The 18,767-nt window shown below is 48.9% G+C and overlaps 1 protein-coding gene across 1 annotated transcript in view; it reads left to right on the plus strand.

The window, feature by feature from the left end:
- LOC138266363 (serotransferrin-2-like) overlaps nucleotides 1-18,767 on the plus strand; it is a 103,652-nt gene that overhangs the window by 51,008 nt on the left and 33,877 nt on the right. The window contains exons 10-12 of the mRNA XM_069215088.1: nucleotides 4,984-5,074; nucleotides 6,723-6,791; nucleotides 18,448-18,630. Of these exons, the coding sequence (XP_069071189.1) occupies nucleotides 4,984-5,074; nucleotides 6,723-6,791; nucleotides 18,448-18,630 (343 nt within the window). The remainder of the gene's footprint in view (nucleotides 1-4,983; nucleotides 5,075-6,722; nucleotides 6,792-18,447; nucleotides 18,631-18,767) is intronic.

Genomic DNA, 18,767 nt, shown 5'->3' on the forward strand with positions numbered 1-18,767 from the left:
GGCATAAGTGCATGAGCACTATGCCCCTACAGTGTCTAAGCAAGACCTTAGACATTGTAAGTGCAGGGTAGCCATAAGAGTATATGGTCTGGGAGTCTGTCAAACACGAACTCCACAGCACCATAATGGCTACACTGAAAACTGTGAAGTTTGGTATCAAACTTCTCAGCACAATAAATGCACACTGATGCCAGTGTGCACATTATTGTAAAAATACACCCAGAAGGCATCTTAGAGATGCCCCTGAAAACATACCCGACTTCCAGTGTGGGCTGACGAGTTTTGCCAGCCTGCCACACACCAGACATGTTACTGGCCACATGGGGTGAGTGCCTTTGTCACTCTGTGGCCAGGAACAAAGCCTGTACTGGGTGGAGGTGCTTCCCACCTCCTCCTGCAGGAACTGTAACACCTGGCGGTGAGCCTCAAAGGCTAGTCCCCTTTGTTACAGCGCCACAGGGCATCCCAGCTAGCGGAGACGCCTGCCCCTCAGGCCACTGCCCCCACTTTTGGCGGCAAGGCTGGAGGAGATAATGAGAAAAACAAGGAGGAGTCACTCCCCAGTCAGGACAGCCCCTAAGGTGTCCTGAGCTGAGGTGACTCTGACTTTTAGAAATCCTCCATCTTGCAGATGGAGGATTCCCCCAATAGGGATAGGAATGTGCCCCCCTCCCCTCAGGGAGGAGGCACAAAGAGGGTGTAGCCACCCTCAGGGCTAGTAGCCATTGGCTACTAACCACCCAGACCTAAACACCCCCCTAAATTGAGTATTTAGGGACGCCCAGAACCGAGGAAGATAGATTCCTGCAACCTGAAGATGAAGAAGGACTGCTGACCTGAAGCCCTGCAGAGAAGACGGAGACACCAACTGCTTTGGCCCCAGCCCTACCGGCCTGTCTCCCCACTTCGAGAAGAACTGCAACAGCGACGCATCCCACAGGGTCCAGCGACCTCTGAAGCTTCAGAGGACTACCCTGCATCTAAAAGGACCAAGAAGCTCCCGAGAACAGCGCCCCTGTTCAACAAACCTGTTCACCGCCAAAAACAACCTCCACGAGGGACTAAAAGCCATTGCAGACTGGATGAGAGACAGCCGGCTAAAACTGAACTCGGACAAAACAGAGGTCCTCATCCTTGGGCGCACCCCCTATGCCTGGGACAACTCATGGTGGTCGTCCACGCTGGGTCCCCCACCAACACCCACCGACCGATAGTGCACGAAACCTCGGCATCACCCTCGACTCCTCACTCTCCATGTCAAAGCAGGTCAGCGCCATCTCCTCCTCCTGCTACAACACCCTCCGCATGCTCTGCAGAGTCTACAAATGGATCCCAACAGAAACAAGAAAAACAGTAACCCAGGCCCTCGTCAGCAGCAGACTCGACTACGGCAACGCCCTCTACACCGGTATCCCATCCAAACTCCTACAACGCCTCCAACGCATCCAAAATGCCTCCGCCGACTCATCCTCAACATCCCTCGCCACTGCCACATCACCCCCCACCTAAGAGACCTTCACTGGCTCCCGGTCAACAAGAGGATCACCTTCAATCTCCTCACCCACGCACACAAGGCACTCCACAACACCGGACCAACATACTTGAACAACAGACTCAGCTTCTACACCCCCACCCGGCATCTCCGCTCCACAAACCTCGCCCTCGCCTCCATGCCCCGCATCCGGCACAAATCTTCTGGCGGCAGATCATTCTCGCCGCCAAGACCTGGAACACCCTCCCGTCGGATCTACGACAGACCCAGGACCTTCTTTCCTTCAGAAAACTCCTCAAGACATGGCTCTTCGAGCAGTAGCAGTAGCAGCCCCTCCCCCAGCACCTTGAAACCCTTACGGGTATGTAGCGTGCTTTACAAATTGATTGATTGATTGATTGATTGCTTGAAACCTGCAACTTTGCAACAAAGAAGCAACTTTTAAAGACCACACGTTCCCCCCCGGAAGTGTGAGTTTTTCCACTCTGCACCCGATGCCCCCGGCTCGACCTGCGGAAAACTAACTCTACAGGGAGTTCTCCCCGGCGACTGCGAGCCCGTGAGTAGCCAGAGTTGACCCCCCTGATCCCCCACAGCGACGCCTGAAGAGGAAATCCAGAGGCTCCCACTGACCGCGACTGCCTGCTTCAAGGATCCCGACGCCTAGAAACCACACTGCACCCGCAGCCCCCAGGACCTGAAGGAACCGAACTCCAGTGCAGGAGCAACCCCCAGGCGACCCTCTGCCTAGCCCAGGTGGTAGCTACCCCAAGGAGCCCCCCCCTGTGCCTGCCTGCATCGTTGAAGAGACCCCCAGGTCTCCCCATTAATCTCTATTGAAAACCCGACGCCTGTTTGCACTCTGCACCCGGCCGCCCTTGTGCCCCTGAGGGTGTACTTTCTGTGCCTACTTGTGTCCCCCCCGGTGCCCTACAAAACCCCCCTGGCCTGCCCTCCGAAGTCGCAGGCATTTACCTGCTGGCAGACTGGAACCGGGGCACCCCTATTTCCATTGAAGCCTATGTGTTTTGCGCACCACTTTGACCTCTGCACCTGACCGGCCCTGAGCTGCTGGTGTGGTAACTTTGGGGTTGCCTTGAACCCACAATGGGGGGCTACCTTGGACCCAACTTTGAACCCTGTAAGTGTTTTACTTACCTGTGAACTTAAAAATTACTTACCTCCCCAGGAACTGTTGTTTTTGCAGTGTCCACTTTTGAAATAGCTTATTGCCATTTGTGCCAAGACTGTGCATGCTATTGTGATAATTCAAAGTTCCTAAGATACCTGAGTGAAATACCTTTCATTTAAAGTATTGTTTGTAAATCTTGAACCTGTGGTTCTTAAAATAAACTAAGAAAATATATTTTTCTATATAAAAACCTATTGGCCTGGAATTGTCTTTGAGTGTGTGTTCCTCCTTTATTGCCTGTGTGTGTACAACAAGTGCTTAACACTACCCTCTGATAAGCCTTCTGCTCGACCACACTACCACAAAATAGAGCATTAGAATTATCTCTTTTTGCCACTATCTTACCTCTAATGGGAACCCTTGTACTCTGTGCACACTATTTCTTACTTTGAAATAGTATATACAGAGCCAACTTCCTACACTTAGCATTAAAGTTTGTTGTCAATAGTTTTGACATAACACCTCTTCTATCATCTGTATCAAAACAAATATCTTACCCCTGAAACTTTGGAGAAAGGCATAATGAAACTCATCTTGAGTTGATTGATTCTCATCCCAGCTGGGTCATCTATCTATGCTTCTAAATGTAACAATTTTTTCAGATTACCCTGGATCTTGTCAACATCTGATACAAGTGAACTGATGTAATGATGCATGTAAGAAACAAAAGAAAAGTCTAAAAACAATAGAACTAGAAAAATATGCCAGAAACATCACCAATCTCAATGTATAAACGGTGGAGACGAGAGCTAGCAAGGCTAAACAAGTCAGAAAAGATCTAAATTACCAGTATACCTTATTGAGAAATACTCACATAACATCCTGGCCAGGGGTCAAACTCTAGGAAGCCAAAGTAGGATTTCAAATATGCCAAGAGAAGCCCAGAAAAAGCATCCTAGTACCACATTGATAAATGTTTTAAATGCTTAAAGTTCTCAACCATCAACAGAAGAACAATGCAGGGAGTCTCCCTTAAGACACCTTCTCTACCTCTATGTTGTTCAATGTTCCCTGCTGAGATTTTGTTTCCCCCAGTCTGGCTCTAGGGAAACAGATGAGATCTTAGTTAAGTGACATCTTCATTTGCTGATATCATCGATATAAAGTTGTGTTTTTTTCTTTCATCAACTGTTGAAGCAATCTAAGCGTTTCTATTGAGAGTGAATTGGTGGCAGAATGGAAATCGCCACCTACATGGCATTTTGTTGTTCAGGAGATGTGATGTCATCTCATTCATACGCCTTTGTTTATTGAGTACTGCCATGGACAGATCACGAAATAAGGTCGTCTTGGCATCTTTGAACTGGATACCATCAAGTTAATGAGCAGTGTTGGGAATGTCCTCTTTAATTTGAAAAAATGAACGCCGGTCAGGGATCACATATTTTTTTAATTTGGAACAGCTAGAAAACTCGGTGGGTCAAAATCATTGGCGCCCTACAGGACACGGCAAAACATCAACTGCACATGCACTTCCTGATCTACATTCAATACAGCCCTGTTGACCTCTTGGATTAAGCTACTGTGGCAGCGTTTCTATTATCACCATAATAAATTTCCTCCAAGAGAAATTTTAGTTGATGTTCTAGTTTCGTAACTCATTCTGATAGTTCTCCTTGTAAACATGCTGGCTCTGCCAGATTATTTTCGACTTTGTCTAAGTGGGTGATCCAGGTCTTTTAATGAGTTAGTAAAGTCCTGTCACAATGCTGTCCTTTCTTTTTTGAACTTGTGCAAAAGGAGTCCAACATCCCCTTTAGTTAGGTGGTTTAATATCCGGTATTTTCTGAGGTGTTATTTAGAAAGTTTAGCTTTCCTGCAAGATATGCTGGTTTTCAGACCCTTGGAGAAACAGAGGTCATTCTTTGTCTTGAATTTGAATTTAGGAATCTGAGTTGGATTCCCAAGATGTAAAGGACATGTTCCATCAGTGAGTGCAAACCCCTATTCACTTCTTCAGTACCTGTCCACAGATGCAAATGCTGTTTCTGCAATTCATTGTATTTAGAGATACTTTTATCATTACACATACTCATGACATATCAGACTGGTGGTTATTTCAAATGCAGAGGTTCTGATGAAACCTCTCTCAGCATAAATGCTCCAGTGTATATGTTAGGATAGTGCTTTGTTCATGTCAGATCTAACAGACGTGTGGATCTTCTTGGCCCGCCTTTCTCAAATCCTCCACAATGTTGGTTGTTGTCATTACACATAGAGAAAGATGATCCCACTAAAATCCCGGAACAAGGATGTGTGTCAAAAACCATGTGCCCAATTGTGACTGTTTTTTTCATAGAATAACGAGGCAGACGCTGTCTCCCTAGATGCCACACATGCCTACATCGCTGGGAGATGTGGCCTGGTTCCTGTGGTCACAGAGTATTGGGGTAAGTTTTAGAACCCAATATCCAAAATTGCTACTCTTTTACAATATGCTTATTAAGTAACATATAAAACTGTTTTAAACTAACACATAACACTCCACCCTTTATTCTCCCCATAATGCATTCTAAAGTCAACCAAAATCTTTCATTAGAATTAGACTAATGTTATGTTTTCACCAATACAGTCTCATCCCAGCATCCTGTCAATTTCCATGCACCCTTTTAATGTGCTTCAAGTTATGTGTGTGCCTTCTATTGGGCACGATAAGGGTGTGCAAGCCATGCTAATCACTTCTGTGGGACAACAGATTTGAAAATAAAAATCTGTTTTTTGAACCTCTAATGTCTATCCCACCCCTGACTCCTACCCTACCAGGTTTCCAGAGATCTCAGTGAAGTGGTGGGAGGGTAGGCATTGTTTCACAGCCTTTCCACGGTACAGAGCAGTTGGCCATTTAGGCTGTGCATAAGAAGCAGACAGTCTGCAGTTCAAAACTCAGTGAGTTACCTTTGTACTAAATAAAGCTTTTTCGCAGAAACACATAGAAATCTTTTTTTCTAGGTGTATTAAGTTCAGTAATTTAGGACCTCATTATGAACATGGCAGTCTGGGCCGCCATGCCGGCAGTGGCGGTAGTTATCGCCACCGGCATGGCAGCCCAGACCGGCATATAATAATCGTGGCAGAACCGCCACTGGTGTAATTCCGCCACCGCCAGGCTTCCACCGCCAATGTACCTGATTCCACCAGCCTTTCCCTGGCAGTTTACCCTGCCAGGGAAAAGTTGGCGGAATGGGTGCCTGGGAGCCCCCCTGCATGTCCCTGTACTGCCCATGCACTTGGCCAACGTGCACAGCACCATTGCGCATGTCACTGCCCGATTTACAGGGAGTGGTATGTGTGACGGGTGCTCCTGCACCCGCCGCACTGCTACATTGCCGCCGGCTCCAGTCAATGTACAGGCCCTGCATTCAGTTGGGCCGGCTGGCGTAAACACTGTTCCCGGCCGCCGGCCCAGCTGAATGATCATAATGTGGCCAGCGGGTCTTCTACGCGCTGGCGGTCTTTTGTTGACCACCAGCGCCGAACTCGTGGGTTTTCCTGCCGAGTTCATAATGAGGGCCTTAGTTTTCAGTGAAATAAAGAAAAGGTGAACCGAACCACAGAATTGTTTTAATTTGTGATGTTCAGTAACTGTGGAACCAGATTTTCCATCCATAATAATGTGGTAGATCAAGAGCGTAAGAGCAAGAAAAAGCCAACTAACAAAGGAGTACATCAGAACACCTCCTGGAAAAACACAAAGCAAATATAAAGCTGATTCCTAATGCAGAATCTTGAGTTCTGGGAAACGCCCAGCAACATAACTAGATCCTTCCCGAAACCCAGCCTTTTAAAAAAATTAGTGCAACTGAGTGGGATCCTACTGCCAATGATCAGTTCAGATTCTAGCATGAGCCTTATAAAGTGCCAAATATTATTCTGTTGTTATTAAATCATATTTACAGTTTGCTCTGCCCCTCCTGAAGTGCGTTATTGTGAAATATGTACTAAAGCTCATGCATGTATGGGGCTCTCAGACTTCAAAAGTCCACACACATGGATGCATGCTTCATGTTGTAGATGTCTTTTGTGTCTCCTGTTCTGCAGGTACTAAGTGCAACTCAATGCATGAAAGTGCTGCTGAGGGTGGCGAGTTGCTTCGCGTAACAGAAAAAGGTATGAAGAGTGATTGAAGTCACTGAAGAGTGATGTGGGGATTCCTTAAACTAAATCAGCTCAACATGAGCGGTGGGTTTACACAAATTCTACCCAGGTCTTTGGAAAGCAGTTGCTGTGTTCGAGTCCAAGAACTAAATATAAAGACTTTGGGTAAAAGAACACATTTTGTTTACAAATTGTTGAATTTTTAGAGGGCATTTATCCCCTGGCATAGTAGAAATAGATCAATGAAATGCACCTTCTCAGCCAGAAACATTCTTACACAAACCTGCCTTCTCCAGTGTGGAACCATGCCCGCAGCGCCATGAGATGACCCCGCCTGTAAAATGATGACATTGCCCACACTCTAGCAAGCATAAGCTCATGTGAATCATAACATTTGCTCCCAAGAACAGTAAGTCATAATGCATCCTTCACATCAATGTGAAATTGACCTTAAAAGATTATGTAAGCATAAGGTCGATCAATATTAAATTCCACTACTGGAGGTATGAAGGCACTCAACTTTAAGGCATAAATTTGCCTCCACTTAAGCTATGTAATTTAAACCAAGCTTGTCATTCTTTGCTCTCTCACAAGCCAGGATACCGACAACTCACACATAGCATCGAATTCTTTTTGGGAATCTCCCTTCTTTTAAGGATCACCCACCAATTAGAAGGCATGCTTCTTCACAGGGCTACTCATGCAAATAACCTCAGATGTTGGTGTGAGCTACTACCTTCAAGGAGCTCTTTTGATGTTCAGGGGCTACAGGCCTATGTTAGGTAGAACTCCTGAGAGTCAAAATGTAGCAGTGGAGGGTAGTAGTGGAGGGTAGAATGTCAGGGTACTGTTAAGAATATCTAGTGGTTGACTAAACAATTTTTATTTGTGTCCCCCTGTGGTATACTTCAAAGAAAAGGCAATAGTATGACCATTGTGGATGGTCATCACGTTTCAGACCCTAATTAGCCCCACTCTGAGGTGCTACTGGCTTTCATCAGGACCCAAATATAATGATCTGTATGAAGAACGTAATTTAGACTGTAAGTATGGTTAGAAAAACAGATGCCAGGGATCCTTTAGCAAATATATCACCAAAGAAAGTTTGCTAGACCCTGAATTTCCCATGAACAGCATATGCTTGTGCAACTGAACTAGGGGGCTGGCAGTTTAGCAGGCACCTCCTCCATAATGGTCTGTGCACCAGCATCTCACAGATGATGGCTAGAATTATCAGCACAGAGAAGAGCAAGGCATCCATCCTTAAAAGAAAGGGTTTCCCAAATACCTTTCGGCTTGCATGACACACCATAAAAGGTCCAATGCTAATTGGAATACACTCCAAACAGACCAGTAAATTCCCTGCATAGAGGGCAAAAAATCATTTTTACACTAGCAATGACATTTCCTCTGACAAATCCAAAAATTACTCTACATTTGCACTGCTAATTTTATCACACGAACCAGAACATGGTCCACACGTGAACTATGCAATTACCATGACATAACTCAAGAATTTCCACTGCAAGTCATGAAGATTCACACACATTGATCTGCAATTCAAAGCTCTGATGGATACTCTAACTACAGGTCCCTCGCCTTTTGAATTACTCCCAGGTGCTAGATTGGATGTGGAACCTTTCAAAGCAACTGCTCCCATATGCTGATAGGTGGAACAACTGATTTTACAATGACCTCGCACAATCCCTGGAAGTGACAATACAGAGGTGTACAAAGGCCCCACCCCTGTGGGCTGATATCAGTTCCTTTCTTTTCACATCCTTTGATGAAGATCTAGAGCTCTACTACTGACTTTTTCAATGGTTTCTAGATTGTCCAGAAATAAACCTTTTTTCCAGACAGTTTGTTAGGAAAAATGTTTTCACAAAAGACTGTAGTCTTCAAACTGTACCACAACTGTAGGAGGTAGATGTTTGTCACGGACCCACACAATGTCTGTCTTTGGTGTCTACAGTCTAGGAATGACTCCAGTATTATGATGAATGCTCCCTGATGAACCCAAAGGCCATGAATGCTCCCTGGTGCACACAAAGGTCATGAAGAAGCAGGAGACAAAGCTGTACATTGCTGAACACAAGAAAATGGGCACGTCACGCCCCAGGCAGCAGGACCGCGCCTGTTGTATATTCCAGTCCCACATCAAATTGCTATCCACAGTAAAGTTGAAGACAAAATTGAGAGTCAAGTTTTGCTACAAACACAAGATGTTGAACAGGGACTCATCACTCTACTGTCATTCCCACTCTGTAAATAAATCACACAGTTGGCACTCAAAGGCTCCGACTCCGCCTCCATTGTCTGACTCCAAAACCATACTGACGCTGGTCCTGGCATGCCCCAAATTTCCTTCAGGTAGGCCATGCTTCAGCTTTTTAGGATGATGTTGGCACCCTCTGAATCCTCTTTGAGTCTGATGGAACTGCAGGGCCCTCCTTCAGACTTTCTCTGGTGGGTCCTGCCTCTGTGCCATCTGACCCTGATGGGCCTTCATCTCTAGTCCTTTACGGTTAGTCAATACCTCTACTCCTGTGTTGGAGGCCTTGCTGATTCCAACTGCTACAGCATTAGTGGTGTGTACTCCGAATTTGAACCTAAAGCCTATCTCCAATCCGGAAACTGATGTTGCCTTGCAGTATGCCTATGTCTCACTATGAGATTACCAATGTGGAGTTCCCATCATTGGATGAACCTGAGCCTCTTCTCTGACACCATTACCATCGTAAGCTGGTTCAGATTCGCTTCTGATGCCATTTATGAACCTTAAGATGCTTTAATTGGTGAGGGTGGTGACGTGGATGGAGGTGGACAATTGATGACCTCTCATTACACAGTTGCTAGGCTCTACTTAGACCTAAAGAATGTCTTTTTCTCCTGTGAAACTGAATTGGTCTCCCTGCCACAGCCCCCCACTGAGGAGAGTGCCTCTATTCACAATAGTAGGCCACAGAGCAGCAGATGCTTTGGATCTCCAGTTGCCTACCATAAAGATGAAGGCAAATCTACCAAAAATGTTTTTGCAGCCAGTGCCCACTTTGCTACATTTTAATAAATGTTGATGGCATCATGGCGTAAATCATGTTAATCTTCCCATGTAAATTGTTTTGTGGCCAGGTGTCATAGGCCTGCTCCAGGGCACCCAACCTCACTGATGCACCATCCGACTCCATAGAGGTTTATGGTTCAGGCTTCCACCAGCATGGTAAATCCTAACATGGTCCTACTGCACCTCTGCACAAAGTGTTGAAGTGCATTTAGCAAAAGAGTCTTTCCCACTGCCTGCTTGGCACTGAGGTCACTGAGCCCTTTCAGCCTTCAAAGAAGCTACATGCATGCCCTGTCGGATATGGCCAGTGAGATCTCAAGACGGACAGGACAAAGCTAAATATGATTTGAAGGCTGGCCTGGACATGACAGACTTTGTGGGTCCAGAATGAACACCACTATTTTGATCAGGCATCATGCCTGGATGCACCCCACTGGATTTTATCATGATGTGCAGGCATCTCATATGAATGTGCCTTTTGATGGTTTTAGGAATTTTGGTGAAAAAGCTGACAGCCCTGCTATGGCGCACTCCTTAAGTTTGATCTCTCTGGCCCATGAACTTCAGCAGCAATACCAGTAATTGAGAGGCTACTCTAGGGGTCTTGCCTATTTCCAGAGGCAGGCCTAATCACCTAATTTAGCCTCTGGCACAACTCTTTCACAGCTCAAGAGGGCACACTGCAGCAGAGGTTGTGGACAAGACCATGGCCACCAGTTTTCTTCCTCCTCCATTGCAGCTGCAATCAAGTCAATTTAATTTCCCCTCTCATGCTGATATTCAATCGGAAGGTGGCAGAATTAATGTGTTCCTGCCAGCTGATGTGCTATAACTTCAGTTCTGTAGATGCTGCAGATTGTTCATCATGATTATGCTTCACACCCATCCACTCATGTTCCACCTGCTTCTATTCAGACTTTGGCAGATCATGCCTCCAATCTGTCACAGGAAGTTCAGTCTCTGCTAGCCAATGGAATCATAGAGAGGAACCAGAAGGTGAATGGTAGGAGATTATGGGGGTCATTACAACCCTGGTGGTCGGTGTTAAAGCGGCGGTAAAACTGCCAACAGGCCGGCGGTAAAAAAAATTGAATCACGACCGTGGAGGAAACCGCCAACATAGACAGCCACTTTAACACAACGACCGCCACGGCGGTACAAACAAACACAGCGGCGGTAACCGCCAACAGACAGGCAGAAGACAAGGTTCCGCCCACTGTATTACAAGGCACCAATCCACCACCTTTTCCGGGGCGGATTCAACGCGAACAAAAACACGGCGGAAATAGGACTTGGAAGGGAAAACGCTCACCTCTACACAACCGACGAGGAACCAGGACGCCATGGAACCCGAGCTCCAGATACTCCCAGCCTTTATCTTCCTGCTCCTCTACCAGGAACAACAAAGACAGCGGCAAAGACCACCGTGAGTACTGCACCTACGACACAGGGGAAGGGGGAGGGAAAAAAGAGTGACACACACACACGCAACACGCAACACTCCCACCCCCACCCTCACCCACTACAACACACACACAAGTACATGTAGATACATTACATTTACAACCCCCAAAACCCCCTGGAAGAATGCAAGGACAAAAGGAAATGAGTTGAACGTTTGTAATCTATTAAAATCAGTAATCAAAAAAAATAATATATATATATATATATATATATTTACACTATAAACAAATATATACACCAAGAATACAAGTCAAAGGTATTCCACCATCATAGTCCGTGGACCACTGGGCCCAAAATGCATGAGCGAGGCCCACACTCAATACCCGATCAAAACCGAGAGAACACTGCTGGGGCATCAGATAGAAATACAACAGGCACCTCAGGGGGAAGGGAAAGGGGGCACCTCAGCCGGATGAGTGCACAACGCCAGATCCACGAGGGGGCTCCATGCCCACTGCTGTATCCTGGGGAGTGCAAAGCCACAGTCTCACACGTCTTTCCAGTGGGTGGGTTGCCCACTGCTGCATCCTGGGGAGTGCAAAGCCACAGTCTCACAAATCTTTACAGTGGGTGGGTTGCCCACTGCTTTATCCTGGGGAGTGCAAAGCCACAGTCTCACAAGTCTTTGTAGTGGGTGGGTTGCCCACTGCTTCATCCTGGGGAGTGCCAAGCCACAGTCTCTGAAGTGGATGCCTTACTTCACTGGTTCTGGAGGGGGCCTTGTGCCCAGAGTGCTTCATACTGCCAAGGACAGAGGTAGTGGATGTGATACTCCACTGGTTCTGGAGGGGGCTTTGTGCCCAGAGTGCTTTATCCTGCCAAGGACTGAGGTAGTGGATGTGATACTCCACTGGTTCTGGAGGGGGCTTTGTGCCCAGAGTGCTTCATCCTGCCAAGGACTGAGGTAGTGGATGTGATACTCCACTGGTTCTGGAGGGGGCCTTGTGCCCAGCGTGCTTCATCCTGCCAAGGACTGAGGTAGTGGATGCCTTTCTTCACTGGTTCTGGAGGGGGCTTTGTGCCCAGAGTGCCTCATTCTGCCAAGGACAGAGGTAGTGGATGTGATACTCCACTGGTTTTGGAGGGGGCTTTGTGCCCAGAGTACTTCATCCTGCCAAGGACTGAGGTAGTGGATGCCTTTCTCCACTGGTTCTGGAGGGGGCTTTGTGCCCAGAGTGCTTCATCCTGCCAAGGACTGAGGTAGTGGATGCCATTCTCCACTGGTTCTGGAGGGGGCTTTGTGCCCAGAGTGCTTCATCCTGCCAAGGACTGAGGTAGTGGATGCCTTACTCCACTGGTTCTGGAGGGGGCTTTGTGCCCAGAGTGCTTCATCCTACCAAGGACTGAGGTAGTGGATGTGATACTCCACTGGTTCTGGAGGGGGCTTTGTGCCCAGAGTGCTTCATCCTGCCAAGGACTGAGGTAGGGTATGTGATACTCCACTGGTTCTGGAGGGGGCTTTGTGCCCAGAGTGCTTCATCCTGCCAAGGACTGAGGTAGTGGATGCCTTACTCCACTGGTTCTGGAGGGGGCTTTGTGCCCAGAGTGCTTCATCCTACCAAGGACTGAGGTAGTGGATGTGATACTCCACTGGTTCTGGAGGGGGCTTTGTGCCCAGAGTGCTTCATCCTGCCAAGGACCGAGGTAGTGGATGTGATACTCCACTGGTTCTGGAGGGGGCTTTGTACCCAGAGTGCTTCATCCTGCCAAGGACAGAGGTAGTGGATGCTTTTCTGCAATGGTTCTGGAGGGGGCTTTGTGCCCAGAGTGCTTCATCCTGCCAAGGACTGAGATAGTGGATGCAATACTCTACTGGTTCTGGAGGGAGCTGTGTGCCCAGAGTGCTTTATCCTGCCAAGGACTGAGGTAGTGGATGCCTTTCTCCACTGGTTCTGGAGGGGGCTTTGTGCCCAGAGTGCTTCATCCTGCCAAGAACTGAGGTAGTGGATGCCTTTCTCCACTGGTTCTGGTGAGGGCTTTGTGCCCAGAGTGCTTCATCCTGCCAAGGACGGAGGTAGTGGATGCCTTACTCCACTGGTTCTGGAGGGGGCTTTGTGCCCAGAGTGCTTCATCCTGCCAAGGACTGAGGTAGTGGATGTGATACTCCACTGGTTCTGGAGGGGGCTTTGTGCCCAGACTGCTTCATCCTGCTCGTGGCGGCCTCGGAGGCTTTGGCGCTCATTGGCCTGTGGTGCTGGTGGCGGCAGTGTCCTGTTCAGCGGTGCTGGTGGTGGCGTGGTCCTTTTCAGCGGTGCTGGTGGCGGCGGTGTCCTTGGCAGCGGTGCTGGTGGCGGCGGTGTCCTGTTCAGCGGTGCTGGTGGCGGCGGTGTCCTGTTCAGCGGTGCTTGTGGCGGCGGTGTCCTTGGCAGCGGTGCTTGTGGCGGCGGTGTCTTTGGCTGCGGTGTCCTTGGCAGCGGTGCTGGGGGTGGCGGTGTCCTGTTCAGCTGTGCTGGTGGTGGCAGTTTCCTTGGCAGCGGTGCTGGTGGCGGCGGTGTCCTGTTCAATGTTGCTGGTGGCGGCGGTGTCCTTGGCAGCTGTGCTGGTGGCGGTCTTGTCCGCCGTGCAGGTTTTAGTCGACTTGCCTGTTTTTCTGTGCCCCTTCCCCACCTTGGATGGTGGCGCAGCTGTCTTCCCACTCCCAACTGTACCCCTGGGAGAGGCTTTGGTGGTAGATGTTTTGCCTCTCTCCCACCAGGCACTGGCCAACATTTTGTGCTTTTGAGGTGGGGGACTGTCCGTGGTCTGGCTCCTTGGCACACTGGCTGCCCTGCTGTTTGGCGCACTCCAGAAGCCGGTTACTACTGGCACCACTGTTCCCGCAGATGTTGTGGCTGAGGTTCTGGGTTGGGACCTGGAAAGGCGGGCCCTAGGAGACTGAAGGGGTGGGGGAGGTGAGGGGAAGAGGTCAAGGTTGGACAGGAAAAGTTTTTTGGACACACTGGGACGGGTTGATGGAGGGGGTTTGGGAGTGGAGGAAGAGGTAGTGGTTGTAGGAGGTGTACGTTTGCTGACTTTGGGTGCAGGTGCATGGGCTGGAGGCTGTCGTGAGGTGGATGGCTGTTGGGTGGGTGTGTGGCTGCGTTTGTGTACCTTGGGAGGTGGGCTCACAGACACACTGGGAGAGGACAGAGGGGATGTGTGAATGGTAGTGGGGGTGGTGACTGCACGTGAGCGGGGTGTGGTGGTGGGTGTGCTGGTGATGGAGGTAGTGGCTGAAGATGTAGTGCATGCAGGTGTGAGTGGAGACGAGACTGGGAGGGAGGAGGGAGACGAGGAGGAGGAGGACACAGTGGAGGCAGTGGATGTTGGTATGTCTGCATGTGCATGATGCTTGCGTGAGTGCCTGTGGGATGTGTGGTGCTTATGTTTGCCTGAGCTTTCCTTTTGTGTTGACGTGTGTGCATGCTGGTCTGATTGTGTACTTGGGATAGGCTGAGGTACAGGGGTTTGGATCTGGGTGGAGGAAGTTGGAGGGGGGGAGGCTAGAGACAGGGACAATGGCTGCCATCAGTGCTGAGGCCAGAGTCTGAAAAGCGAGCTGTTGGGCTGCCTGACCAGAATGAATGCCCTCCAGGTATGCATTGGTCTGTTGCAGCTGCCTCTCTACACCCTGGATGGCATTCAAAATGGTAGACTGCCCAACAGTGAGGGACCTGAGGAGGTCAATGGCCTCCTCACTGAGGGCAGCAGGGCTGACTGGGGCAGGGCCTGAGGTGCCTGGGGCGAAGGAGATTCCCACCCTCCTGGGTGAGCGCCCACAGGGCACACGCTGAGGGGCTGCTGGGAGGGCGGTGCTGGTAGGGGGTGTCGGCTGTACCTGTAGATGCAGTGGGCACAGAGGGGCCTGCCACCGCAAGGGAGCTCCCATCAGAGGAAGAGTCTGTGTTGCTGGTCTCACTCCTGTCCCCGCCGTGGAGCTCTCCTCGCCCTCCGTCCCACAGGTGGCTTCTGACTCCATTGTGTCACCCTCCAGGGCCATGTGGGATGCAGCTCCCTCCAGTTCCGGTGGCACTGCTCCTCCGCCTGATGATGCTAATGCACACAAGAACAGGGAGACCACAAAAAGGGGGGGGAAGACAGAAGAAAGACATGTTGAGTGCATGCAATACCGCTACCGTTGGCGGACATTACAGACACAGAAGCCCCCTGCACTACTCCGTGCACTTAGAGTTCCCTAATTAATCACTGTGATATGGGTTACAAGGCCTATGCCCGATTGCTGCACACATGGAAGTCACAGGAGCCTGACTAGGTGTAGTTGGGCTCTGAACACAGGTGGGGTGGGGTGCCACAGGGCCTGCCTTAAGAAGGGACCTTGCCTACTAAACTCGCCCTGGCCTAGGGGAACCCACAGCCCACCTCACCCACCCAGACACCTAAAATGCACGCTGAATCAGCAGAATGAGAGTGTACTCACCCCCTTGTGGCTGCTGTGATGCCCTCAAGCGCCCATCCAACTCCGGATAGGCCACCGCCAGGATCCGGAACATCAGGGGGGTCATGGTGCGACGGGCACCCCTCCCACGTTGGGAGGCCATCCCCAGCTGGGCCTCCGCCGTCTTCTTGCTCCAGCGGCGAATGTCCTCCCATCTTTTATGGCAGTGGGTGCTCCGTCTATGGTGGACCCCCAGGGTCCGGACTTCCTTGGCGATGGCACACCAAATGTCCTTCTTCTCGTGGGCGCTGACCTACAGGAATAGTACAGGGGAAAAGGAGAAAATATAACCATCCGCACCGTCACAGTCATTGGCCCGCATCCCTACCCTTGCCATGACGCACATGCACTCACCATTGTATGATGCACGCCTCATTCTCCCCCCCTATCTTTCATCAACACCACTCCACACAGGCATTGTCCATTCGGCATGCTCACAGTGTACTTACCTGTTTGTCTGGAGGACTGTAGAGTAGCGTGTACTGGGGGAGGACCCCATCCACTAGTTTCTCCAACTCCTCCGTGCTGAAGGCAGGGGCCCTTTCCCCAGACACATGAGCCATTGTCTCTTCCAGACTGAGGTCACAGCAGCACTTGTAGTGTAGGTCCTCTCCTGTCGAAGATCAGGTATCAAGTGATTGAACAGAGAGAAAATGGCAGTGATGTCCGCAGCGGTGCGTACTGTCACCGCCGGCGTACATCGTCATTGGCTCCTGGGACCCATAGGGTTCAATGTTAACCAATGCAGGATTGCGTCGCGGTCTTCGACCGCCTACCACGACGGTGTTCAACGCCAGCGCAGTGACCTCAAATCTCCTTGTCCCACATTACAGATCAGGCAGCCGCCATTTCAGAGGGCCACATGGCATTAATTTTGACTGTGTCACACATATCTAGGCCTTGCTTAAACACTAATACAGCCATATATCGATTTTCAAACATTTTGCTATAAAGTTGTGTTTACGTACCTGAGTGTAGGTTGACTCTCTGCGCGCTGTTCTCCTCCATAGAGCATGTCCACTGGGTCAGGTGAGAAGATGGCGGCATCCTCCTGTGTACAGACCGCTGGTGGACCTGTCGACAATGGAGGAGCGACATGTAATTGTCACATACAGACTTGATCGTACCACAATCTTGGAACTGTGTGCCCAGTTGGAGCCAGACCTGATGTCAGCTATCCACCATCCCACAGGAATCCCCCCTCTAGTGCAGGTCCTGTCAGTACTCTATATCCTAGCAAGTGGGTGTTTTCAAACAACAGTGGCCATTGCATCAGGGATGTCCCAACCTATGTTCTCCAACGTGTTGTCTGCCCTGCTGAAACACATGCGGAGCTACATTGTTTTCCCTCAGGTGGAGGATTTGCCTACAGTGAAATGTGACTTCTATGCCCTGGGACAAATCCCTAACATCATAGGTGCCATTGATGGGACACATGTGGCCTTGGTCCCCCCGCAGGAGTGAACAGGTGTACAGAAACCGGAAGAGTTACCATTCTATGAATGTGCAGATGGTGTGTTTGGCCGACCAGTACATCTCCCATGTAAATGTTCAGTGCTTATCATTATCAATGGAGATCCCCTAAGAGAGAATGAATAGTTTCTTACCTGTAAACCCTGTTCCCTCTTAAGGGAATTTCCATTAAAGGCATAAGCAACCCTAGGGCGATGGAGTTGGCAGAGGTAACCATGGGACCTATATATCAGTCATGTATCACCTCAAAAAGAACTGAAGCAAGTGTCACCTGCTAACGTGATGGGATACTGGTGGTCCCTAGGTTCTTAAAGGCAAATTCTCTATTTTCAACTCACATCACAGCCCATGGGGCTACACTGTCCTTCTTTCCTTCATCTATATACTCTAAACAAAAGGGTTTGTGAATGAGATTTAAAATGTGTTACAAAAGCATCATGGTTAAATTAAACACAAGTATGACTCTCCTGACTCTTTTTTTTAAATACAAGATGAAGAATTGGGCCATGGTAGCCTATTCCTATAGGCTGCATAATGTTTTTTTTGTCTTTTAAGTGACTCTGCAGACCTTACCAAAGAAAGATGAACATCTATACTTAAGAAGATATATTGTGAAAAAGTGCTCTGGGATTCCTGTATGTGGGCAGGACTATTCAGTGCTTATGAGTTCAATGGGGAGTCCCCTAAGAGAGAGCTGGGATTACAGGTAAGAAACCATTCCTTCCTGCAGATTATGCACAGCCCACTCTCCTCCCCGTTCTGTGTAGTGGAATTCCAGGCTAGGTTTCAAGATCCACGTCCGATGGCGCAGGAGAATTTCAGGAACATCAGCCTGCACGTTGGTGCTTTTATACATCTCCACATTGTCACTCCGTGGGATGGCACAAGGTTACCACAGAGGTCATGATGCACCCTTTTAGCACAGAAGAGCAGTCGCTTTGAAATTTCCCAGACTCATTCTGGTGCCTGCGGGCAATTCAAAAAGTGAGGATTATGCAGTTAGAGTATCTCCCAAAAAGAGCATCACCAAAGGTAAGTAACTTCTTTTTTCCAGAAAAAAATGAAAAATTGAGAATTAAAAAATGTCCTCTGGATGTTTAAACAAAACAAATGTGGCTAATAGTTAAAGATTATCTTTTTAGTCAAGTTTATATGGAAAGACTAAGGAATTAACTTGGTTAGGGAGATGAAGCCACATGTCACGTTTTGTGATGGTTATTCTCTCCACACAGACCTACCGCCTGTATATGCAGTGGCTGTGGCAAAAAAGAGCGCCAAACATATCAACATCCACAATCTTGGGGGTCGGCGGTCATGCCACGGGCACCTGTACAGCCCGGCCGGGTGGCTGCTACTCTCCAGATACACCGTAGGGGACCAAGAGAGTGACAGTATGAATTGTGATATCAACTCTGGTGAGTATGAAATTATATCAAGCAGGTCTATGAAAAACAGTTTTAATGCATAATCCATCTTTGCAAAGGGTACTGAAAAGGTGTTTTCAAGGGTTGACTGACCACGAAGGTACAAGGAAGACATCTGGTAGGTTGTG

Source organism: Pleurodeles waltl, chromosome 11, assembly GCF_031143425.1.
Source record: "Pleurodeles waltl isolate 20211129_DDA chromosome 11, aPleWal1.hap1.20221129, whole genome shotgun sequence".
In the NCBI taxonomy this organism is placed as follows: Eukaryota; Metazoa; Chordata; class Amphibia; order Caudata; family Salamandridae; genus Pleurodeles; species Pleurodeles waltl.